At 34.2% G+C, this 26,576-nt stretch overlaps 4 protein-coding genes across 5 annotated transcripts; 1 reads left to right on the forward strand and 3 right to left on the reverse strand.

Moving 5' to 3' along the window:
- Positions 1-526: 526 nt before the first annotated feature.
- LOC118048831 (probable thimet oligopeptidase) lies at positions 527-9,290 on the reverse strand. 2 transcript variants are annotated; one of them, XM_035058651.2, is made up of 20 exons: positions 9,041-9,290; positions 8,829-8,950; positions 8,574-8,737; positions 7,651-7,741; positions 7,269-7,448; positions 6,595-6,675; positions 6,267-6,347; positions 5,701-5,793; positions 4,596-4,676; positions 4,345-4,504; positions 4,095-4,215; positions 3,940-4,012; positions 3,389-3,496; positions 3,169-3,266; positions 3,039-3,084; positions 2,613-2,709; positions 1,788-1,861; positions 1,540-1,644; positions 1,281-1,361; positions 527-1,084 (listed from the first exon to the last, which is right to left on the reverse strand). In XM_035058651.2, the coding sequence occupies exons 1-20, from the start codon at positions 9,192-9,194 to the stop codon at positions 974-976; spliced, it is 2,121 nt and encodes a 706-aa protein (XP_034914542.1). In that variant the 5' UTR covers positions 9,195-9,290; the 3' UTR covers positions 527-973. The 2 variants fall into 2 exon arrangements, with proteins under 2 accessions (XP_034914542.1, XP_034914541.1); XM_035058650.2 differs by having other exon boundaries at positions 4,345-4,507.
- Positions 9,291-16,597: 7,307 nt separating this feature from the next.
- On the forward strand, positions 16,598-21,435 carry LOC118048830 (F-box protein SKIP14). Its single transcript, XM_035058649.2, has 2 exons — positions 16,598-18,241; positions 19,910-21,435. The coding sequence occupies exons 1-2, from the start codon at positions 17,363-17,365 to the stop codon at positions 20,381-20,383; spliced, it is 1,353 nt and encodes a 450-aa protein (XP_034914540.1). The 5' UTR covers positions 16,598-17,362; the 3' UTR covers positions 20,384-21,435.
- A 1,442-nt stretch (positions 21,436-22,877) lies between these two features.
- LOC118048829 (uncharacterized) lies at positions 22,878-23,497 on the reverse strand. Its single transcript, XM_035058647.2, has one exon. The coding sequence runs from the start codon at positions 23,190-23,192 to the stop codon at positions 23,013-23,015; it is 180 nt and encodes a 59-aa protein (XP_034914538.1). The 5' UTR covers positions 23,193-23,497; the 3' UTR covers positions 22,878-23,012.
- Positions 23,498-23,629: 132 nt separating this feature from the next.
- Positions 23,630-26,526, reverse strand: LOC118048828 (uncharacterized). The gene is made up of 2 exons (XM_035058646.2): positions 26,209-26,526; positions 23,630-25,269 (listed from the first exon to the last, which is right to left on the reverse strand). The coding sequence occupies exons 1-2, from the start codon at positions 26,336-26,338 to the stop codon at positions 24,245-24,247; spliced, it is 1,155 nt and encodes a 384-aa protein (XP_034914537.1). The 5' UTR covers positions 26,339-26,526; the 3' UTR covers positions 23,630-24,244.
- Positions 26,527-26,576: the final 50 nt, after the last annotated feature.

Below are 26,576 nucleotides of genomic sequence, written 5' to 3' on the forward strand. Positions count from 1 at the left end.
GTAAATTTCAATCACAGGAATTAATTTTTTTTTTTTTTTTGGGTACGGCACAAGAAGCTTGTTTGTGTCTGTAACAAAGAGATTATGCTATCAATGATGAGCCTTGCCATGCCTGAACATTATAAGATGGGGAGTGGCCTTATCACATGCAACGTGTGAAGATAATACAGGGATGAGAGAAAGTAGCCTATTTGAATTTAATTAAAAGTCAATAACCTTCTGAACAAAGGGTCACATGAAAGCATGGCATCCAGCTTAAACAGGTGTCAGAAAAATAAAAATAAAGAGGCCATTGTTGTATTAAGTTTTTAATGAAAGTCTTTAGTGATTTAAGAATGAGATGTTTTTGAAAAAAAAAAAAAAACACGCTTTTGCTGCTGCTGCTAGGGATGACTGGCCAGGTCTAAATTTTTGTTCGCTTTTATGGTTTGGTATATCCATTGATTTTTATGGAGCTTGTGGGAAATTAACGAATTGATGAATTAATTACGATTCTGCTTCTTATTCGACAGCTCATTCTACCTACTTCAATAGCGTGTTCCTTCCCTTGCTAATATATTTAGAAAACACAACGTTTAAGGTCCATTTGACAGCCTTTTCTAGCGGGAATGTTCATTAAAAATATCCCAAGAAAATACCACCATTAAGGAAGTAGCAGTGTGTTTGTTTATTTTAATTATTCCGTTCAAAAACCCTAAAACTTGTGACCACCAAACCAAGCAACCTACTACAAGCCTTTAAATAATTCTGACTTGCCATTACAAAGGCATCATTACTGCTTATCGGGCAGGCAAGCGCGAACGACTTGTTTTTTCTCAAAAATTAATGATGAACAGCTTAGCTGGAGTCCAGGTACTACAGCACAATTGATTACTAGTAGCGATAAAAATTTATATACACAAATAAAAAGTGGTGGCATAGATTTATGAGAATCTCGAGTGCAAATCTAAACCTGGTTTATGAGAATTTGGCTTCATGGGCTATATTTGGTCTTGCTGTCAATAAAAGCATCAATAGATGGTTCTCTTCCAAGAAAATCTGACAAAATTTCAATGGGCTCCTTCGCTCCTCCCATGGCCAATACCTGGTGAGAAATAAACAACAAAAAGGTTGCAAAATAATTGCCATCAAATTTCAATGGACAAGTCCTTGGAGACCCGCATCCTTCTATAAACAGCGTCTTCCGGGGAACAAAGCAAGACATTAATGGCAAACCTTCTACAATAATGAGTGTCAACATGTCAAACAAATGAACATAATCACAAGATTGCAAAGATTACCTTGTTCCTAAACTGCATGCCGACATGGTGGTTTACGAGATCATCACAAAACTTTGAAGCAAATATGTCAGTTGCGAAGACCTAAAAGGCATTCAAGGAATCAGTATTCAATTTTGTCTGGTGGCACCCTTGCTGGGGAAATGAATTCTCCATGACATAGCGCAATTAAAAATGCAATAATTTAAGACCATACTAATGTATTGTATATGGCACTCCATGGTCATGCAGTAGACAACTTAGAAAAAAGAGTTATTTAAACCTCGCTCCAAATTCGGCTGTAGCAAGCAGCTTCAAAACCAATAGCACTGCGTGGGAAACATGAAGCTGGATTGGTTCCTTCCAACATTGGCAGGCCTAACATGACCTGGAGAAACAAAGGTAAATAAATTATTATTAGTATTATTATAAACATAACTTTACAGGGGTGGTGTGGATAAGATTCCCCATCCTCTGCACCAGATTCATTTGTTGCTCTATATGCTAATGGAATAGTGGGGTAGTTCTTACCTTAGGATGAAGATGCTTGAATAATTCGACAATGTCAACATTGTCAGTTGAATGTATAATTTGATCAAAGAGACCTGACAACATAATCCCAGAAACCTTTAAGCTATACTCAAAATACAGAGAATGGTCTTCATAAAATTATCCAGGAATAGGCATCTTTTGTGTTTATATGCATAAGTGCAAGAGTGGATTTGAAGAAAGAGGAGAAAGGAAGTAAAAGAATATCAAACACTCAATATCCCGCTAAAAATAAAATATAACTAGATTACATGTGTTTAGACTTTAGACTCATCGACTCTTACTTGTCCTATTCAAATCTTGTTCCTGAATAGGAAGACCCTGATAATAAAAAACTTCTATCCTGAGAAAATTTGCCTAAGACTCTAAACACGCTAGATTTGACTCAAGTTACCAAAATACCAGTATGTTTTTTTCCTGGTATTTTACAAACTGATTCTTCCCCTACTTATAAATTCAACTGTCACTCAAAATGAACCCCCCAATCAGACACTACCTCTAACATAATGTAACATTAATTCAACTTATAAAACTGCAGTACTACACTGAACAATATCCTTTTATCACAAGATCACGCACAACAAAATCCCACCATATGAAATTATATAAAGAATATCTACCAATATCTTTTTTCTCATAGCTGTGTCGGAAATACCCAACACATAAAAACAATTGACATGAAAGGAAAAAAAAAAACTTTGGATTGCTAATATGATATAAACAACTTTAAGGATTCTTACATTTCAAGGATGTCTCCAGTAATTTATACAACCATGTTCACAAAACAAAAGATATTGCGAGACTTACAATAAAGAATTTCCTGCTTCAATTTAAGCGCAGAAAAGGAATTTCGCCATCTTTTAAGTGATTTGCATATTTCATCATTGATGGGCTTTGTGATATCCTACAAATCATAAATATCATAAAAATAATCACTAGCAGTGTCAGCAGATCTAAAGGGATGACTTAAAATTCCATTCAGTAAGAGTTAATAAATGACCACCAGGTATATTCATATGAAGAACCAACCAAAATAGAAGATAAGAAATGTCTTTTGCATGTTGCACAATTATGAGACCATATACACAAGCACACTTATTTAAAAAGAGGGAAGGAGGAAGGGAGAATATGGTTGTCATCCCCTATCCTCCCTTTCCTTCTCCTTTGTGAGTGTTGAATAGCACAAGACCATGTTATCGGTCAAGAATTTACTGAAAAAGACAAGCATGTCACCTGATGGAAACCAGAAATCAACTTCAGCGAGAAGCTCTCGTAGCACCTAAACATTCCACAAGCATCAAAAGGTAAAGGTAAGTCAGTGCCCTGACAGAATAAGAAGGTTCAATGTCATAAAGTTGCTTACCAGTTTTCTAGCACCAACGCAGGGATCTCCACAAAATCAGGATCAACTCGCAACCCAGAGAATCTGGCGAAGGATGCACGATTGCAAATATGTTGGACCTAGAACCTCATTATCAATAAAAGCCAAGTTACTCATCCTTGGCATCAAACCACCTCAACATGTCAAGCTACTGACAGAGATTTTGAAATGAAACAAATGGCATTAACAGAATGTAACGTACCACGTGGCCAAACTCATGGAAAAGACTAACCACTTCAGGGAATCTTAATAAACCAGAGTGCCCACCATTGCCTTTTTGTAATTGGGAGATAAGCAATGCCACTGGTATCTAGTTACAGAAAATCACGGTCAAGTCAGTATAACAGCTATTTTTAAGGACAAACAAGTGCTTATGGGACTTTTAGTTTATTAGATTGTAAACTTGAATGAATCCAAGCAAACAAACAAAGACAAGGAGTCATAGCAACTCAAAGAAGAAAAGTCATCAACTCCTTTAGCTAATTTATTTTTCAAATAAAAAATCTTTTTTAGTCATTGAACCAATGGCTGACTAATGATTACTCTAGTTCAACCAAACAAATCTAAGAAGGATAAAAGAGTCATTCAAACTGATGAGAACAGGCATAACCATCTGAAATAGCCATAGGATATCCACATGACCACAAAAGAATGAAACAATTTGTTTAACAATAAGATTCTTGAAAGGAGCTGTCAGAATTGAGTTGAAATTGTCAGGGATTAGAGACATGAACACTTGTTTACAAAACTCACTTGTCGTTCACCACTGTATGATAATGCACCATTTTGAAGAGCAACTACACATGTATGACCATATTTTCCTTCCCTGTCATAAAACAATACCATTTATTTCAGAAAAGAAACCTACAAGTCAAAACTAGATTTAGAAACCCAAGTAAGAAGCAAACCTTGTGTATATATCAAGGTAGAAATAACCCAGGAGTTCACCTGAACTTAAGTCAAAAACAGAAAAGACACTAACATCACCATGCCAAATCTCAGCATCTGCAACTTCCTGAAATCTTAATCCTGCATGAAGCAAGATGGGGCACTGATCATAATATACTTGACATCACTCTTCAATGGACTTCATTAAACAAAAGGCAAGCAAGAAAATAGGAAGACTCTAAATTCTAGTGTTGTAAATAAGATAATTACCAAAAAGGTCTTGGGTTATTTTGAGGATTCCAGACAGAACCACATCCACAGGAAAGTATTGCTTAAGAGCTCCAAAGTCCAGATCAAACTGTGCTTCTTCAACCCTCTTCACATAGTACAGTAGATCTTCAATTCCAAATGGAAGCTCTCCTTCTTCTTTCTTCTGATGCATTGCCACAGGAAGAACAGTAAGAGTATGGGACATTAGAAAAAAACTGGCATGGGTGAAAGATGTCAAAACAAGATCCAACCTTCAAGTCTTTCAACAAGGCAAGCTCCCCCGTTGCCAAGTCAGTTAAACTGGCAGAGATATCCTCTAAGAACTCAAATACCTGAAGAAAATAGGGATACTGGCTAAATGAATTTAAGCATAAAAGCATCATTCAATAGAACATATAATAAGATGTGCTGGCTAAACAGTCAATGTCCTAACATAATAAGTTTTATACAACCAATTCTCAAACAGAACTAACAAACAATTCAATCACAGTCCTCAACTCATCAAATCTATTCAGACCAAGATTCACAAAACAGCTAGGAAGACAGCTTGTGAGTAGTTGGACACTGACTTGGCTGATTTGCAAGCATAAACAGGACTATAAGAGGAATGACTTAAATGTAAAACAGTTTAAGACTCTCTTATTTAGGTAACTACTATTCTTGCTATCCCATGTTTACAGTCCATGTTTGAGTTTTTGTTGGTTTCATTTTCAAATTTGAGCAGTTTAGAACATAAGTGTTATTCGATTGCTCATGGTACCATTTTATATTTCTTTTTCATATGTTCCATGCCAAAAAAAATGTGATTGCATTCTAAAATAAAACGTGATGTTGGTTTTGTAAACATAAGAGGTGAAAGTTGGATATTTAATGCACTAGCATAAAAGATGTGCAACTATAAATTTGGCTTCTTTATGAGATAGACGGAGTAGATAAAATGATGAATCTAACTCAAAAGAACCAGTTATGCACCTGCCAGCATGTTTTATCTATGGTTTTCTTAAAAGAAAAACCGCTAGAGGGAGAGACCATTTCAACGTCACAGAGTTAAAATAGCAACGGCAATCCACTAGCCAACAAATATAAGGAAAATAAATAACATCAGCTAATGATATAATTTGATGTTTTGATTATTAAATGGTTGTGGTGTATATGGAATGAGCCTAGGCAAAAACTGAAAGCTAAATCAGCATAAGAAACATTTTTTTTAGCCTCATCTGTATTTCTAGAATGAACATGATACATAACGTTGCTTTATGGAAATGAAATCGCACAAACTCATGTTTTTAGCCTTATCCATTGTTCTTAATGAACATTATATGTAATATTGCTTTAAGGAAATAACATCACACTAACCTTTGTGGATGTCTTTGCCATTCTTAGATCAACAGCATAGTCAGCATAGTTCGAATAGCCAAATAACCGAGCATATTTATGGCGCAACTCAACCTACAATACGAGAGCATAAAAATGCATTTGAAATGATATATAAAGCGGTACAAGTAAATGACAACTGCAGTTATAAGATTTGATATACAGATACATTCTAGACTTGGCAAGTAACAAACTGTTGTGCTAATCAAAACTATACCAAGAAGTTTTTTGTCCCAAGGAATCTTAAAATTAAAATAAGAATCACCTCAATGCTTCAAATGTCTTAGTTCTGTCCAAATGACAAAGCAGCACATAATTGTGCGGTTGCAACTAAAACTATTGACACTAAATTTTAGGGTTTTTACTGCCAAAATCTCAACATCGTGTACTAGATTAATAGTCAAGTAAAAGGTTCTCTACTTGAAAAATAGAAGATTTTAGTGTAAAGACAAAAGAGCGCAGCTGTGGACCATATCTTATAAAACAGACACATTCTGGCAATTTCAAACAAAATTATGATCCCGGAGAGAAATATATGCAATATTTACCAAACTTTCCAACACAGAAAGATTGACTTCTCCACACCTCTTCCCATATGCTGCAGCAACCATCCTCCTCGTTGTTCCTACCTTCACAGGCTCAAAATAGATAATGCAAGCATTCATATTAATATTCCAATATATATGCTCAAGTAAAACTGCATCAAAGATACGTAGTAAGTCCAAAAACCAAAATTAAAAAGTAGGAGTAATATGAAAACACTTTCTAGTCAAAAGTGGTAGAGCAGTAGATGATGCAGGCTTTACACAGGCAAGCAAAAAGTTGGCACCAGCTGGTGACACAAGACACAAAATAATGAACCCTGTAAGATCATACCTGGCAAAGCTCCAGCAGTGCTAAAACATTATGACTTCTCAATGTGATCTTATATTTTCCATTTCCAGCCTTGTCTAAGCTCTGAAAAACAAGTGAAGTAGTTCCAGTATAACAAGACAAACATAAGGGACGATTCGTCTGACTTATAAGAAGACAATGCAGAACTCATACAACAATTCTCATTTGTTTCTATTTGCTTTTTCCTTGGGATATAATTTGCTCATATCAAGGTTTAACCAAGATCAAAAATTTACTTTCCCAGATCAAAAGCTTCGCATATAAACTGTGGATCTGTTTGTGATGGAGGAAGTTTCAGCACTCTGAACATGGTGAGTCAATATCGTTTTTCAGGACTTGAAACCATCAAGTTATATAATTGAAATATTCACTTAATTCCATTTTCAGCCAGACACCTAGTTCAAGTTACTTCGTTTGTCAACCGAATTCCTCACATCAATTATCCAAAAAACTTACTAAATAATTGCGGTTCTGACACTCCATAGTTAAAAGAGATATTGAAATTCTTCTTTGAGAATTGAAGGAAATATTATTTCAAATTACTGTCTGTAGACTGCAGAGAATCCTCCATTGATAAGGTGAAATCACATGAGACGGTTAAAATTCAAGGAATGAAAAGCAAAAAACCAAGGAAACAAAACGAAAAGTAAGAGTACCTTAAGGTACTCTGTTGGTAATCCAACCAGCTCTGCCTCGCTGAAAAGAAGACAGCTGCTATCATCATTCAAATTGCGAATGTATCGCAAGCTTAGCTCTTCAATTTGAGCTCTCAGACGCTGTACTTCCTGTTTCTTGGTAACAGTGAGATTCAAACCATTCTGCTCAAAGTCTCTGACCTGTCACTGATCAGGAAAAAAATCAAAACTTCCATTGAAAATTTATGCTGTTTAACAAGAATCTTGAGAAAGCATCAAATAAATGATACATATATTCCTAAGAGCAATGCCAATCATTCAGTGGATGCAAGTACTAATAAACAGAGCACTGTAAGTCAGGTTCCAAGCCTGGAAGAAACTAAAAACATATAAATTTCCTTACCAGGCACTTAATGTAGTGTTTAGCTTCAGGATTCATCCACTCCCCCTTTGAGGCAAAGGCCTTTACCACGCGGTATACATCTTCACGTTTGCTGATCAGCATGAAACAAGACAATGTTCATTTCTGTATGCAATCAAAACTATTGGATTTCAACACTTTAATTTAGCAATGTCACATTGTTGCTTTTACAACCACAGTAAGCCAACATATATGATTATGGGAGCTGCTCTAACACAAATGCTAAGAGCATCACTACTAAATTTGTTGACAGGCCGACTAAAAAGGACTTGCACCAGCTAAAAGCAACTGATTTCAGATTTATCCTGGTCTGGTCTCAACCATGCACTGCATCAAAACAACTCCACAGTTTTCCTGAGAAGCACTACTTGCAACCTTACCGATCACCATTTCCTTCCATGGTGATCTTTCTGACTATTTTGAAGCAGCCATCATGAAATCAAGCCACCTGTAGAACACCATTAAAACGCTTTCTGCAGCTACTTTCCTTTTTTTTCTAACAGGCTCCATGCATTTTAACAGCCTGAACTAGGTAAAACAGTAAAGAACATCCCATAAGAACCTTTACATTGTTTCCATGCATCCCAACCATCCAAACAGGATAATCTGGCATTTCGGTTGTATGAGTGAGGTCAAAAACTGAAAAACAAGAATCAAAACCTAGATTCTAAACTATAAACAATTTAATGATGGACACTTGACATTGTTTTTGCCATATGTAACCCGAACACGCATCTATAGATTGACCATTGTCTTCAGATTCAACCCGTAGCGACATCATGCATGCAACAAAACCTTCCAATATTTGTTACTTTTCTATAACTCTGCCTCTCCTTCGCGATCACCGATAAAAGCAGCACCAAACTTTTCTAAAGTGCATAAAAATGAGAATAAATAAATCAAACCTGCACATCGAAACGTGAGCATCGATTCTGCGTTCTGCTTCCGCGCTCGCTTTCCGCACATCTTCTAAAGTGGAAACCAACTTTGGAAACACGCAAGACTGGACCCGCGGAAACTGATGTGCCTCCAAATCTGCTAGGGGCGATATTACATTCGCATATGTAACCTGCAAGTTTTAACCGACCGAAGAGAAGCATGAACAAATCTACAAAATTAGGGCTTTAATTGCATGAAAAAGGAAAGAAAAATGATAATACCTTGTCAAGAGGAACTGAAGCAACGGCGTCGTGAACCTCTTTCGACTTAGCAATGATTCGGTCAGCTAGTTTGAGAATTTCAGATGCCGAGAGATTAATGCGAGCATTGGACCCGGAAAGATCTAAATAACCACAAACAAACAGCAAGTAATTAGATTCAAGCAATGCTGAAGCAGGCTAAGACGAGTGAGCGATAAATGTAAGAGCAAAACCTTTCTTGTTGGACTTTTTGCGGCGGGAATTGAGGGCGGAGATAGCCAAGCTAAGAGCGAGAGCAGCGAGAGCAGCAGCTCCAGTGAAGGCCAGTAGGTTTCGTTCTCTCTTTTGTTTACTCGTTTTGTCGCTCTGATTTTCTGTCATTTCCATCTCTCTCGAAGCCAGATTCAGATTTTCAATTGGGAGGGAAATTTTGGGTAGCTGAAGGGAAAATGACAATTGAGTATTGACCTTCCCTTGATTTTATTTCATATGGAGGACCGGAGGAGGAGATGGTGACTAGGATGATGATATCTTTGCCGGCCTGGGCCACCTTCGTTGATTGCATGGTATCTTGGGCCTACATGAGGCCTGTAGTGGGTAATTCCACGAGATTTTGGGTCGATGGGCCTCAACAGTCCAGCTCTATTTTTATAGAAAGAATGTTCCATATAAGTTCTACAAAATTTAGCTTGTGATTCATTTATGATATATTAATGCATTGCTTAAGACCAAACCATCACGAACCTTTTTTTTTCAAACATTTATAATATTTAACATCAATTTCTAGAGCGTTAGAAAAACTAGTAAATTATGCGTTTATCTCGTTGAGATCTAAATCTCAGGTCAAGCTAGCAGAAAATGAATCATCAATTTTCTTCGCACTTACTATATTACTTCTTGCGCTGTACTAGAGGTAGGTTTGATTAATTTTTAAAAAACATTAAAAAAAATTAAGTCACATTAAATTCTTTAACATTGTCGCTTAACCTAGTCTAGCAAATTAAATTTTAAAACTTTTGACATGACTTTTTCTCTAGTTCAAGTTTCAAATTCAATCTTGTAGGAGTTGTTTTGACATGATTAAGTTAACTTGACAAATCCAAAAATAAATAAATAAAATATCCAAAAACAACTTAAATGATTATAAAAAAAGAATCTAGATTTTTTTAAAAATCAACATGACATCTTTCTTTTTATAAGAATCCAAACAGCTACATATTGAAACAATTTAAGTGAGTTGTGGTTAACTCGTAAACTCATGATGTGGGTTATGGAACTCTGGTAGGTTCAATAACATTTTATTATCTAATTATATAATAAAAAACAAGGACCAACTTAAAATCCATCAAATAATAAATGATAAAATTTAAAAAATAAATATCAAATGATTAAATTAGAAGAAGAAAATATCATGCAAGGTGTGTAGGTTTGAGTGATCCAATGCCCAAGGCCCTTGAGAAAAACCTAAGCATGTTAGGCAAACTTACACCACGATATTATTTTTATTTACTTCTTTCATAAATTGTTCATCTTTTTTATAAAAAAAAAATGAATAATGAATTATCTAGGGCTGCCGAGTTTGCAATAGTTATTAGTGCGGTGACTAGAAAATTAAAAGTGAGATTTTTAGATTGAAAATCTATTTTTACTTGAAAACATCTAAGAAAACACCACGAGACCTATCTAAGCCAATATTAACTTTAAAAAAAAAAATCAGCTGAATAAAAATAAATTAAAACGGAACTCAATTTTTTTTTCTTGCATATTTATATATAAAAAAATCATTTTTAATCTCCTCGTAAAAAAAAAAAAAAAAAAAAAAAAAAAAACTCGATGATACAAGGTGTGGCCATTCCAATTACCGGAATTGTGTCCACCGACTATTTTCCGTCATTGACCTTTTTCACAACGATTTTATTTGTCCTCTCTAATCCCAAGAAGACCAAACCATCATGACTCCTTTTTTTTCAAAATAAAAAATAAATAAAATATCTGACATCAATTGCTAGAACGGTATAAAACAATAATAAATTATGTATTTATCTGCTTGTCTACAAATTTCATCCGCTCTTTCATCGAGAGCTTGCGTGTGAAGCTGGTAGCTTTGGCTTTCAAGACATGCGATACTTCGGGGAGGATGCTTCGGAGAACTTTGTCACGAAGGATTCCCTCGGTATCTTCCAATGTTGGAAGACAAAGATGTCGTTTCCTGTAGCCATCCCATTGACGTATGTGATGACATTCCATCCAAGTTTAATCTAATAATTTTATGTAAATACTAGGTTATACTTAGTCTATTTTTTTGTTTTGAAAGTGTTTTTGTATTATTTTGATTTATTACAATGTTAAAAAAAAAGAATTTAATATTATTTTAATGTATTTTTAGGTGAAAAAACTTTAAAAAATAATCATTACCACACTCGCAACACCCTCTTAAACCAATAAAATATATGAATTTTCTTCTCAATAATTCGTGAATTTGAATCATTTAAGAGTGTTAATTTTAGGGTTTGTGGGATTAGTCGATGTGTTTGTAAATTAGTCCAAACACCCTATATTAATAAATAAATAAAAATTAAAAAATATATGAATTTGATTAAAGGAGGCAATGAACCAGCCGGCGAAACTAAAGAGTGGTTTATATTGGATTATACCCTGAGCATCTTTGAAACCTCCATTAAAACCAGTAATTGCTGATCGAGTGAGGGATAGCCTTGCATGCCCGCACCCGGCACTGCATGCGTTCTCGCCACTCGCACGTGGGACAAATAAAACACCTTTGGTTAGTCGGTGCTTCCTCTACGAGGTTGCTTAAGTGTTAAGACACAACTTGCACTTTTAAAATGCTTACAAGTCTGGTTTCTTCTAGCTCACCAAATCCAAATATTCCATAGTCAAAAGAGAAATCTACCTTCTTTCATTCTGTTGGCAGTTGTTTTCACAATAAACAGGAAAAGCTACATATGAAAAAAAAAAAAATAAAACTGGATATGAAAATATATATATATATATATATATATTTATTTTAAAAAAAATAAACAACACATGTATTTTACTCAATATGCTAAAATATTAGATTTTTAGTTTTAAAATTGGTATAATAACAATTGGAATCAACAATATTACCTAAATCCCGTTTATTTGCCGGAAAGTAGTTTTCTTTTGGAAAGTGAATTCCGGAAAACTGAATTCCGATAAAGTATTTTTTGATGTTTGACAGTGTGATGGAAAAATAAGTTGGAAAACATTTTCAAGTGTTTGATTATGTCATGGAAAATGAATTAAAAAATAACTTATTAATATTTTATTTTTCTCAAGTTTATTAAAATAATGAGGAACAAATCTTACAAATTAAAAAGTTAAATGAGAATGAAATTGAAAAAAATAGAATCTCATAAATTATCTCAAATAAAATAAATAATAATCAAAATAATAGATATCAAATCTAAAAAAATAAAAAAAATAAAAGATGAAGAAATTAAAATAATAATAATCAACATTTTATAAATTATTTCAAATAAAATAAGTAACAATCAAAAGAATGAGGACCAAATTTGATAGATAAAAAATTTTAATAAAAAAATTTTAAGGAAAAAGCAAATAGCAATTATAAAAATAAGGACCAAAGTTAATATAAAAATAAAATTTTAAGAGATGAAATTAAAAAATAATTCAAACAAAATATATATAGCAATTAAAAGTTTGAGGATCAAATTTTATATAATCAGCAAATAATGACATCTCTAAATTTTTCACAACTTTTGGAAAGTGTTTTTCGCCCAAATTTTTCAGGAAAACACTTTCCTAAAAACCAAGCCAAATTTTTCTTTTACTGGAAAGTGTTTTTTGTTAATCAACTTTTCTAATGGCAAACAAACACAAGAAAGTTTGGAAAATGATTTTCCGGAAACCACTTTCCGAAAAACAAACACAGCTAAAGGAAAACACTTTCCTGAAAACCAAGCCAAAATTTTCTCTGACTAAAATATTTTTCCTTTGACCAGAAAGTGTTTTTCATTAACCGGAAAGTGTTTTCCAATTAACTAGAAAGTGTTTTCCGTTGACCAACTTTTCTAATGGCAAACAAACACAAGAAAATTTGAAAAATAGTTTCCCGAAAACTACTTTTCCAGGAAACAAACATGGCCCTAGGGTGTTTGAATTGTTAGAGAATTATATAAATTATATACTGAGACATTACTTAACAGTTTAACATATTAGATTGAGATGATTTTTTGATATGATATCAGAGTCTTGATAATTAAGTGGTTATGAATGCAAATCTTATCATCGTCATTTATTTAATAAAAATCAAGCATAAAGTGATGTGGATTTGTGCAGATTTCAAATCTAATAGTAATTGTTTTTCAAAGTTTTTTCACTTTAAAATGCATCATCAACATAAATTTTTTTTATGTTTTTTAAAATTTATTTATAAAACTTGCAAATCAAAATAATAAAAAAAAATATATTTTTTTAAAAATTAATGGAATTTGCAGCGAAAACTGAGGATAGCAGTCTCTTGCCCACCTAAAAATTCATGGAATCCCATTATCACAAGAATCATAGAAGAGCACCCAGCTACACCGCGCCGCCAGACAAAGCAGACCGATAATATTCGATATAATGTAGCCAATAAAGTACGGACGACACACACGCACTCATCCATCTCAACTATCTCGTCAAACCTCTAACCCATTTTCCACTCCCAATCCAATCTGGACCCAGCGCCGCCCACAAAACCACATACTGCTCTCAAAACATCTATCTGAATGGCGGCGACACCGATAACCCACCCATCCACCCTTCCTTATATTTTTGCATTTAAAAAATAATTTTTTTTTTTTCGTTTCATACTAATTTTTTCTATATTTTCATATTATTATTATTTTGATGAGTTATGTTAGAAATACATTTTTAAAAATAAAAAAATATTATTTTAATATATTTTTAAATAAAAAATATTTTAAAAAAGTAATTGCTTCTACAGTAATGTAGTATCAATTCTTTTAACCTCACTCAATGACTCCAAAATAAAAATCACTGTTTTTTCATAGAAGTTCTTTTTACCTGTTATTATTGTTATTTTTCTTTATCCTCATTTATTTTATCAATATTTTATAAGATGGCAGCTTAAAGATGGACACTTGCAAAATTGTTTGTTGAGTGTTTTTGCGCAGGAAGAACTCTCTTTTCTTTTTTCTATTTAATGATAAAAAAATATTTTTAAATATATTATTTGCAGTAATGTTTTTATTTTTAAAAAAATATACCAACAAAGAGCACTGGTAATAGCATCACTAATTATTTAAAAATATTTTATTTTAAAAAATTATCAAACAAGAGTATAGAATAATTAAAATAAAATCAAATATTTATTATAAATTTAAATATTTATAATTTCAATTAATCTGTAAAAATAGTGGCGCTCGAGACGGGGGCAGGTTTTCGCATATATACCCTACCCATTCACGATTTAAATTCCAGGGAGAATCGGCGGAGTTGAAGGTCAGTGATATTCTAAGCTATTTTTCCTTTTTTTTTTTTTTTCCTTTCTAGATTCCTATATTTGCTTCATAGTTTACTGATTTATATTCCGAAGTGGCTTTCAACCGGCTATTAATTTTAAAATTAATTCAAAACATATATAAGCTGGTTCGGTACTAATTATATCAAAATTTTCTTTTATATATGTGATGTGACTAATTTCTTGTGAAATGCATTTAGTGGTGTTAGAAAATATGATAATAAAAAAAATTTAAAAGTGTTTTTTTTTGAAAATATATTAAAATAATATTTATTTTTTAAAACAAAATTATTTTTAATATTAGTATATCAAAAAAAATAAAAAATTAATTTGAAGTAAATAATTATTTTTTAAAAATATTTTTAAAACTTAGAAACAAAAGTGGATCTTACCAGAATACTTGGCAACAGATTTTGCCATCAATTGATCACGAAGTGTTTAAGGAAAATATTTTTTAATTCATCTTTTTATAGCATAGTTGAATATTAAAAAAATCAATTTATTTTTTTATAATATTATAAAACATAAAAAATAATTAATTTTAAATGAAAACAGCTTCCAAGAATAAAAAATATTTCCTGATAAATAGACGGGCATAGCGAAAATTTAATTTTTGCTAGACGAGTCACAGGAATACAGCCCATATCAATCTCGTGCATTTATTTGGAGGTTGACTTCAAGATTTGAATCTAGAAAGTCAATAAATAAAACATGCTTCCTTAATATAACATCAATCTCTTATAGTTTTTTTTCTCCTCATAAAATACACCTTTCCTTATCTTATGATATATTTAATTCGATAGAGTATTGTTGTTGACCTAGATAATTTGAACATGGAAAGCTGATAAATAAAACATATTTCTCTATCGTCACACGATCTCTTAAAATTTCTTCTTTTTCCTCGTAAAACACACTTTCACTTCTCTTATAAAATATTTAATATAATGGAGAATTTTCAATTCGTTTGATTTTTATCAAAAAAATTAATAATTAAATTATATATTTTTTTAAAAAACTAAAATCTATTAAACCGATCGGTTTGGTTTGGTTTTTTTGGATAAAACCAGTTTAAACTGGTTCGGCTCGAATTTTTTAGTTTGTGTTCGATTTCAAAGCTTATAAAACAAAAATTAAACCGGTTGGTTTTTTTTAAAATTTTAATTAATTTAATTATTTTTTTTTCACGGTTTGGTTTTTTTAGTTATTTTTTTTAATTTTTCAATTTAATCAATTTTTCTATTTTTTTCTCACCTATATAATTAAAGGAGTGCTATTATTGAAAAAAAAAAAATTTATATAATTTTTTAATATTCATTTTACCATCAATATTGGTGACACGTGTCAATATATTTACGCACCGATAATTTCAGCGAATGTGAAAAGCCCATTATTCCTATCTAGATGCATAGCAAATCCATTCGTGTCCTTATTCTCTCCTCCTTCCTAAAATACTCTTTCCACTATCACATGCATAATTATTCTAGCACTATTATTAACAGCAATAATTTTGCCATTTCAACATTTTTTTTTATTAATACTACAACACATGCTAAATCTATTTATAAACGAAATAATTAATTTACATTAATTGCAAGAGAAATACATTAAAAGATATCTCAATAACTAAATCGTAATAATAATAATAATAATTTACAAAATCATATAGAAAAAATTATAAAGAACTATTTTAAATTGTTGTGTTTGCTTTATTTAAAAATAAATTAAAATAATTTTTTTTATTTTTAACATGTTCATTAAAATCATTAAAAAATATTAATTTAATATATTTATAAACTAAAAATAAATTTTAAAAAACACCTAAAGCTATGATAAATATCACATAATTGAAGAATGAGATAAATTTTATTTGTTTTTGTATTTTTAAAATTTTTTTTATTTTAAATTAATATATTTTTAGTGTTTTTAAATTATTTTAATAAATTAATATCAAAAATAATTTTTTAAATAAAAAAATATTTAAAAAAACAGTTACAACTGCATTCCTAAAAACATATTCATACTGTTTCGAAAACTGTGGACCCGATATTAAAACCCCAAAAAAATAAAAAAAGTAGAATACGGGTGTGTTTAAAAAGACACACGTGACACGAAAGCGGGGGCGGAGGAGTAGGGAGGTGAAACCAAGGCTTCTCCCGCCACGAACATTGCGTGCGAGGAGAGAGTACAAATTTACCCTCCCCAGACCCCAATAAAAACTACCAGGTACACACGTGTCAATACTATCACTCCATCTCTCTCTCCTCCCTAAAATTGGGACACTTTCACCGTTACCCTTCACTTTCTAGATTTCATTTTTTTTTCCCCTATTTTGTTCCTGTTAAAACTCTCTCTCTCTCCCCCTCCCTCCCTCTGCTCCGTCGAGAGACACCCCCTCCTTCCTCTCCCTCTCTGGATCGAATTCCCCACCAGAAAAAACCTAAGAAAATCCTCAAAATCTATCATATTTTCTGGTTTTAATTCTTTATCTTTATTTGGAAAATAAAAAGGAAAAAGGAAAATCTTCGTTCTTTCTTGCTCTGTATCTCGAGGATTCGATACCAAGAGACTGTCGGTTGCGTTCTGGGAGAAACCAATTTAGGGTTTTAGTTCTTTAATTTCCATTCAATTATCGTCTTCTCCTTCATCTTCAGGTTCTTCTCTTCAATTACGTTTATTGATTGATCTGTCTATTCGTTTTTTATTTTCTATTTATCGCAAACCCTAATTAATTAGGAAAAAAAAAGAAAAAAAACTTTGACTGGTTTTATAGATAAAACATCGTCGTTTCCATTGGTTATGGTTTTTCTTACGTACAACAAGAAACTCTTTGAAATTTTTGGTTGCGTTGTTTTAGTTTGCTATCCGGAATCGAGGATTTTCTTGTTGGGTCCGTTTTTCTTAATCCTCTTCTTTCTATCTTTGATTTTTTTGGTTTGATTAGATTTTTTTTTTTTTTGCGTTTTTGGGGTTGCTGAGTATATCTTGTAAACATACACCAAAAAAAAATTTGGGATTAGGTTAACGTAGAATGGCGTTGAATTTTTCGCATAGACCCCTCTTTCCTCCTCGTCTATCTGAGGATAATTTGGTTTCACCGATGAGGATTTCGATACAGGAGAAAGTGGAGGATTGTTTTGATTATGGAAGGGATAGGAGTGGCTCACAGGAGTCTATGCATAAGGATATTCTTGATCTTTTGCCCTCGGATCCCTTTGGCATGGATATAAGTACGACATTTACTGCTATTACGGGGTGGCTTGAGGATCTGGAGGAGGATTATGGTGTTTATGGTAGGGATCAGGTTTCCACGAGAGATGGAAATTATCAGTTGTTTGCTGACTTGAATTTTATTTGCAATAATGCCATGTTGTTTCAAGCATTTCCTGGGAACATGGGGTTCGATTTATCTAACGTAGTGGGTGGGTATGGTGATGAGCGTTTGGAGGCGAATGAAGTTGGGAATGCATCTCATCAAGAGGCTCCTGGATCAGATTGTGACATGGAGGATGTTTTGAGTCCGGGGAATGAAATCATAGACAATGAAATTGTTGGGGTTGTGGATGAGAGCAGTGGAGAATTCCAAAATGGTCATTTGGTTTGCTCTGATGGAGATAAAGAAGCTCCCCATGCAGCTTTTGCTTTTGCTCTTGGTTATCTGGGTGTGCGGGATCTTCTTGTTGTTGAAACTGTTTGCCGATCCCTGCGTTCTACTGTTCAAAGTGACCCGCTTTTATGGAGGAGTATCCACATAGATCAACCATTGAATGAGAAGATCACTGATGATGTTCTTTTGCAGTTAACTAATAGGGCTCAAGGCAACTTGCAATGTTTGAGCCTAGTGGAGTGTCCAAGGATTACTGATGACGGGTTGAAGCATGTACTCGAAAATAATCCAAGGCTGACCAAGGTGAGCTCACATTCATCTAACGCTGTTTTTTGTATTTGTTCCTCAATCCCAGTTATTGATTTTTTTTTCATTGTTTTCTTTTCTCTCTCCTGACCTAGAAATTAAAGATAACCCATCTAAAAAAAAAATGTCTGCTCAAGTTTGTATTTCCATCAATATTATTATAGGAGTTAAATTCTGTGTTGTTATCTGTTTATCATTCTTTTAATTGTTTTATCTTTTTTTTATTTATTAGTTTTTCAATTTCATCCATGATCATTTTATTGCATTTATTTTTTTCTATCTAGTTTTGGTCCTCTTTTTTCATTGCTATTTTCTTGTCCTTTTTTTATTTATCTTCTTTGAATTTTGTCCCTCAATATCTTATTTTATTTTATTTTTTAATTTGATTTGGGTACTTATTCTTTTGATTATTATTTTTTATTCTTTTCTTAATTTATTTTGTTTTTCAATTTATTTCCTAATTATTTTCTTTCATTTGGTTATTATATCATATTTGGTCCTTATTGTTTGATCTCATGACTCGCATTTGATCCAAGTTCATTTTTTTGTCTTTTATTATAAATTGATTTTTTTTTCAAATTCATCATTTGATATTTTAGTTTTTGGACCTTGAACTTCATTATTAGTTTCATCTGTAATTCAATTAATTGCCTTGTATTTATTTTAATTGTTTTGACTTAAAATGGATCGTGTTTTGTTCTGCTCTGAATTTTCTTTTTGGTTTTAAAACATCTATATGGATCTTACAATCAGTACGATTCAGGTTTTAACTTTCCTCCTATTCTAGAGCCAGATTTACTTTCTGGTGCGTGGTTATGATGAAGCACGATTGAGCTCTTTTGGTTGGTGAATCCCCTTTGATTATTTCTTATATACTGCAAATGCTGATTATTCTCCCGACCTTGTTTTAAAAGATTTGTGTCTGTTGTTATAGACATGGAAGAAAATTATCCGTAGTTAATTCAGAAGTAGAAAAGCAATTCAGAAGTAGAAAAGCAGATGAAATTATTTGCAGTTAATACAGTAGAGCAGTGATTGCATATTTTCTGCTCACCAATTTTAACAGTCAGGATGCAACATCTCTGGGCATGTCATATGCTCTATCAACTGCTTGATAAATATATTGTAAGAAAAAAACAGGTTGAGCTTGTCTTATGAAATAGGCAACTAGCAGTGTAGAGCTTTTGCTGGTTCGTTCTGATGTTTCATCACCCACTTGGTTTATCCAGTTTTAATGGACAAGTTGTGCAAAATAGTTTCTTATGAACAATGTAAATCAACAATCCCTTTTCTCATGTATGGCAAGCAAAAAATGCAATACAAACAGTGAAAAAAAAAGGATGCAAGACTAAGATCTTACTCTCACATGCTATGCCCACTTTATATTTATAACTTGCCCCTATTGTGACATGATTCTGGTCATTGGTGCCCAGACATTGAGATTCATTGGAAGCCAGTTTATTGCATTTTCCGTAGTGCCATCTTTTGATTAGTGGTTTTTGGGCACCAGTTTTTTTATGATCTTTCTATAAATTTTTGTCAACCCCCCCCCCCCCCAAAAAAAAAAAAACCCACTGTTACATCCATATTGCTTTATTTGATTTGATAAGATGCTTATATTTCTTTCCTTCTCCCCCTTTTTTTTCTTCTTTTGTTTATATGCAGTTGAGTGTGCCTGCATGTACAAGACTCAGCATCGAGGGCATTGTAACTAGCTTAAAGGCATTCAAAGCTACGGGGACTCATGGGGTGAAGCACTTGCGCATTGGTGGGCTCTATGGTGTGACGCAGAAGCATTTTGAAGAGTTAATGTTCTTGTTGGGCCCAGATAGCCACATCCAACAGAATGCTCACAAGCCACATTTTTATCACAGAGGAAATCTTTATCTGTCATGTGAGGATGATCGTGCTATTGATATTGAAATGTGCCCAAGATGCCAGAACCTGAGGCTAATTTATGATTGCCCTGTAGAGGGTTGCCAAGGAAAAGAGCATCCCTCTCAGGCTTGCAGGGCTTGCAGCCTATGCATTGCACGATGTGTTCAGTGTGGCCGGTGTATTAATGACAGTGAATACGAGGAAACATTTTGTCTGGAGTTGCTTTGTTCATATTGTTGGAAACAGCTGCTGAAATGCTAAGAGATGCAGGATAAGAAGATTGGCCCCCTCAAGTCTCTTGAGCTCCATAAATCTTACTGCAGTCTGTGTTCATTGCTAGAGACAGACAAGCCTACTTATGTGTTCTGTTTACTAGTTCAGAATCAGTGGTCATCCAAGAAGAAAATATGAGGCAGCCTTCTAGGATAATGGTTCCCTTTCAATCCCCCCCCCCCCCCCAGGAGTTCGGTGAGCCTCTCTGGTGCAGCTGTTAGACTTCAAGTTGGGATAGGTTCATTTGGAGTCAAGTATATGCGAATTTATTTTATTTTGTGGAAAAGGAGATGCAACAAAAAAAAGTGAAACAGAACCGAAAAGAGAACAGATAGCAACGGATTTTGAGTGGTTGATTAGTTCTCCATACACTGTTGGCAGCTATAAGTATCACTCTTGTCCGTGGTTCATCTTTTTTTTAATCATACTTAGTAAGAGAGGATCAGTTTCACCTCTGTGTGTTGTTAAGAGCTGGCATATGTACCTGCATGGAAGTTGGGGTGTGGCACATTAAGCGCTCTCAGGGTTATGTATATTTCTTTGATGATTGAAATTGTGGTGTCTGTCATTGTTCCTAATAAACTTTTATATTGTCCCCATCAGTCTGGATTTTTCATTATCTGTGAATCTCAGCGTATATCAGTGATCTCTCTGTCGCCGGAATAGAGTGATCAGTTTTCCTGCTGTGCACGATTTCATGTGATGCTGATCTCTGTTTACCGTCATTGTTACATGGTGTGCAGTTTCAGAACAAGCCTTTATTTTGCGAGCGCTGTCAGCTTTGGACTGTGGGACCATGGGATGATCTGCTGCTTCTATTACTGGTAGATTGCTAGTTTGATATGTGATCTTATTCCTGGCACCTAGCTTGCTTTCCTTGTAGAATCTATTTTTCCCAACCATGGTGGATATGCATTAACTTTGATATTAAGGTATTGTATTTTAGTGCTTCCATTGAAAGATTTTATGGGCCCAATAGTGGGTGCCGAACTGTCACCTCACCTTTTCAAATTATAAAAAGAAAAGAATTTGCGTTTCTAGTGGTGCTTTTTTGAATCATATGTTCGAAGGTTGCAAGATGTTCTGTTTGGTCATCTATCATTGTGGTTGTGAAGGGAGGGGAGATATAGGTCCGTTGAAGTTAAGCTCTCCCTCCCTCCCTCTTGGGATGTCCAGATTAACCTATAGACTAATTTTTAAAAATTCTGAAATTAATATCCAAATAAGCCTCAATAACCATTAATTCTGAAATTAATATCCAAATAAGCCTCAATAACCATTAATATTAACAATTATAAGGCTCCAACTTGAGACCATTAAAAAGATAAATTTCTTAGTTTCAATAACTTACTACTGAATCTCTTTCTAAATGGTTTGGTTATCTCTTTTTATTTTTACAATGGCTATAAAATGCTTTTGATTTTTTTTTTAATTATGTTTTTTTGTTATATATTTTGGAATTATTTTGATATATTAAAATTAAAATTAAAATTTTTAAAATAAAAAAATATTATTATTATGTATTTTTAAAAAAAGATAATTTTAAAAACAATAACAGGAGAGCTGAAAAACGAAAGCTGGAGAGCTGAAATAAAGCCCTATCTATTTTCAGGTATACATGGATATGGGTAAATTCAGCTCTGCATTTCCCTCTTCTGCTATTTTAATCCCTTCAACTGGAAATTAAACCATGGATATGTTAAAGGCCATTTGAAACACACAGTTCAGTTGTCTGAAGACGAACAAAAAAAAAAAAAGTATACCATAAAATGAATACTGAATTAGGAGATGGCAGCGTTTAAGTAAACACTTGGAATCAAACCAGGAGAAAACATTCCGAGCGAGATGAACAAAAGAAGTTGCCTCCCGTAAAATTAGTACTGAAATAGGGAACGGTAGAAGCATTCAGCAACAGACCTACAAAATGGTGATGGAATTTGATGTTGGACTCAATTCGTTTCATAAATTGACCTTGTTAGCTTGTAATTTATAATATATTTGTTTTTGTATTTTAAAAATAATTTTTTAAAAAAATTAATATTTAATATTTTTTTATTTTAAATTAATAATTTTTTAATATTTTTAAAATATATTGGTATCGTAAATAATTTTAAAACACAAAAAAATATTATTTTAATATATTTTTAAATAAAAAATATTTTGAAAAGTCACTACTATTATATTTTTAAATATCCAAAGGTTTGGGAGCATAGGATACTGAGATCACGTTTTCATAGACGGCATTAATGATAATATTAGACCCAAATTAATATATAGTTGGTTTTCATGTTCGAGCTTGGTTTTTGCCCTGGAAAAACATCTCTTGAGGACCTGAAATTTATATGTTGTCTAAGCCCTCGGCTCCTAGTTGATATGGTGAATTGGAATCATGAGAATTATTGGAGATATCCTACGTTGAATGATGGCCTACCAATCTGATTGAATGAAAGAAAAAATGTTTAAATTCTGAAGGAATACGGGATAAACTTTATTTTTAATTCATAGATGGAAGTGACAGAACAACACCAGAAGGTATATTGTTCAAAAGGATGCGAACCTGGATGACAATGGATTCTATCAATGGAATGAGAGAAGAACATGATGAAACCAGTCTTCTTCATTTCTGAGATTTCTTACGAATATCTTTCATCCATGCTAAGCTCAATACTTTCTTGCCAAAACTCTTCTTCTTCTTCCCGCCCTTCCCCCTTTTGTCATCTTTGTTTGACGATGACTGCGGCGGAGGGTCGGGGGTGTTGTAATCCCATTGATCAGCCCAGGATAGCCCGGAGTCCATCTCTTTTCCCGTTCTTTATCTCCGCTGAAATATTCCTGCTTGGATATTATCTTTAATTAGATGAGCATGGTTAGAAACTTATGTCAAGGCCATTGCATTTCTTAAATCATCGTTGCTGGCTTCATTCCTTCTCACATGGCGGAGGTATTTTTGGTGGACAGCTAAGTAAATTTGGCTCAAATTCAATGGTCTTTGCCCTTTTTTTACACCAACGTCAGCCTATTCGTTGGGTGCTCGTCAGTCATCTCTGCCCAAACAGTTTCAGAGAGCTGTCTCAACCGCCATTTGCTTTTCTTAGCTCAGTGCTGTTTTAAATTAGCCACCATTTTCGTTGAGGTGGTCATTTTTTACACTTGACAAGCGTGTAATCCTCAAAACGGTTGTGTTTCCGGGAGACGAGCTGTCCATGAATTTGACTGTCCATCTCTAGAGATAACTACAAAAACAGGAATTCCTGATTTGAATTCATAATTGGGAAAGGACCATTACAGTTTCAAGCAGGTCCAGAAAGATTACATAAATAGGTATACCCTAAAATTAATGGGCTTACTATCTTTTAGAGGGGTAAATGATGGATCGTGTCATAAATGGAAATACAAAATAGTGAGAGCTCCATTTCTGCCTGAGAGTTTTCTTTTCACCGGTTCTTATTAGCGAACTGATTGACCATGCTGTCACAACCTCCTCACTTACTTATTTCATCCTGCTGTCCTCCAACTATTCAACCTGATGGGCTCCGAAGTGTTTGATTTCTGCAAATCCTCTTAACATCATACACCATCTTACATAATGAGTGTTCCACTTGTGAGAGCAAAAAAATGTTAGGAATGGTGATGAAACTCTTGCAAACAGAGTCAAAAGAGGGGACAGAAGGAAACCGTCGTTTACGGAGGATCCATCATGCTTGTTGGGGGAATAGGTAGTTCAGGCAAAAATTGAGGGAAGGAAAAGAGAAAAGCGCAGTAGAAGAAAACAGCAAGAAGGGAGGTCCCAGCATGGTCAAGCAGCTTACTTCTAAGGGTGAAAATTGCAAAATGTAATTCAGGAGCCCATCACCTAAAAAACTCAACATGACCTGCAATCTCCCTACACAGCAATTTGGATTCCGTGGCTAACTTCAGGCTCTTAACAATGGCAAGTCCTGTCTGTTTGTGTGTAGATGCTGGCATATATGACTTGGCTTCCTCTTCCCTTCCTATCAACAAAGCTTCCCTGGCAGGAATGACATTTTCCCACCAAAATTCCCGTAAAATCCCATGTATTATCTCCCAATAACCACGGTCTCTGCACACACGAAATATTGTGCTTCCATTTGGTGTCCAGCAATACAAATCCGCCCATTCTCTATCCATTATCTCCAATTGCCCCTGCACTTGAGGCACGTAATAGAAGGGCATAGTGGACCAAGGAAGACCCTTTTCAGGCTTACCCTTGTTATAGGGACACTTAACTTCCAGGATGCCACCTCCAGGAAAGCAACCAAGAAGACCATCAGGGGAAGCACCAAGAAGACCATCAGGGGAAGCACCAAGCCAATCAAATTGCTCCTCTGAATGGATTGCAAATCCCAATGAGCTCACCTCGCGACTTGTGATGTTCTTATACCGATTTATTGCTGCTGCTTCATTGAGCACACCCCACTGCATGGCACTGTTTGCAGAAGCTTCAAGGGTCTGTGTCTCAGATCCAAACACTTTCTCATGCCAGAGCTCAGGGCGACGTTTTCCCTTCCAAAAACCCAAAGCAGTGCTGAAGGTGCTTGTTGTTAGCCTGTCCCTCCTAAGGGCAAACCATTCCTCTGAACGTTGGGGTGCATCAGATCCGGTAACACAGGCAGCCAAAACTAGTGATGAGGGGGGGCGCACTATGGGAGGGACTGTTCGAGAGATCAGAGGTTCGGAGCACGTGTGAAATATTCTGTAAGATCCAGTCCCATGCCTTTTCCTTGGGGACAGTGATGCCACCTTGTTATGATGAATACTGGGAAACATGGTTGAACAGGCCTTGCTCATTTCCAAGAAAATCAGCCTGTTGTTAGTGCCTTTATTTGGTGGATTGGTCCTGCGAAGGCCACACTCTGCATGAAAGATTAGTCAAAAAGTCGGGTAAAAATAGAATAATCATTATAACAATAAATTTTCCGTGCAGGATAATAAACCTACAATAAGAAGTAGCAAGGGTAAATGAGTTCATAAAAATCAGAGCATGCATTTCCTTCATAATATATACAAGCACCCTCTTGGTCTCATACAGCATAAGAAGCTATTGATAAATTACAAATGAAGGTTGTCAGAAGTAATCAACGAGCAAAAAAGATGTATCCCCTTCTCAAGAAATGAAGCATATTCACCTCTTACAAGGTAGTCAACCAGCCTCGCATCCAGAAAATAATATAAATAAATCAACGGAATGTACTGATTTTTCTATCATGGAAAAGAACTGAATTCACTCTTCCTAACGAAAGCCATATCCTTTCACTTTATTCTTGATGCTTAACGAGGATCAAGCTACAACAAAAGTTAGCCTGTTCTAGCAGAATTACCAAACACCTTAGGCACATTGAACCGAAAAATCAATTGAGGGTTTCATTTTTAAACATGTGATCTTCTTTACATCAAGTGCCATTGTTTACTGCAATGATAGGAGCCTTGCGCTTGTAACCATGCTAGCAAGCAGACACTTCATGCAAAGTCAGAATGATAAAATCAAAACTTGCTTTCCCAATTCCCAGAAACAAGTTTAGCATCTACATTCACTGCATAGATAATCCTCAACTATACACCAAACAACCACAAATAAGGAAATCCTTAACTGAAAACCATCCCAAACGCTTACAGCTTTCAACCCCCAGCAAATTTAGCATAGCTTATAAATTTTGCAATCAAATACTAACAAACCCATGCAATAAAATATCCGAGGCATAACGAAAACTTATCACAACAAGCAATAAGAGACACCCAATTCTCTAAAACATGAAAATGCAGCTGCGTTATAAGCAAAGTGTTTGATAATATACCTGAAAGAGAGTTTGAGTTGGTAGCGCTTATCTTTTGACGGGCAGAAACAGAGAGAGTGCAAAAGGGTCGAGCATCAACGGAAAGAAAGGAAACTCTAGATTGAATGGAGGAGAGTTGAACAAGCTTCATTCTTTCACTTCGCCGATTATCATTGCCTTTAGGATTTCAGATACTGTATTTGAAGGAAGGAGATTGAGAGGAGAGGCACACGAGGAGGGCAAGGTATCGGAATTGAATAAAAGTTTGCACAACCACGACGTTTTCAAAAAGATAAGTGAGATTTTGAGGGTATTTCATATTTTGGCCCTCGCTGTTCTATTTTTCTAATTTTATAGCCAAGACTATTATGGGATTAGTAAGAATTGAG

Source organism: Populus alba, chromosome 10 (genome assembly GCF_005239225.2).
Source record: "Populus alba chromosome 10, ASM523922v2, whole genome shotgun sequence".
Classification (NCBI taxonomy): Eukaryota; Viridiplantae; Streptophyta; class Magnoliopsida; order Malpighiales; family Salicaceae; genus Populus; species Populus alba.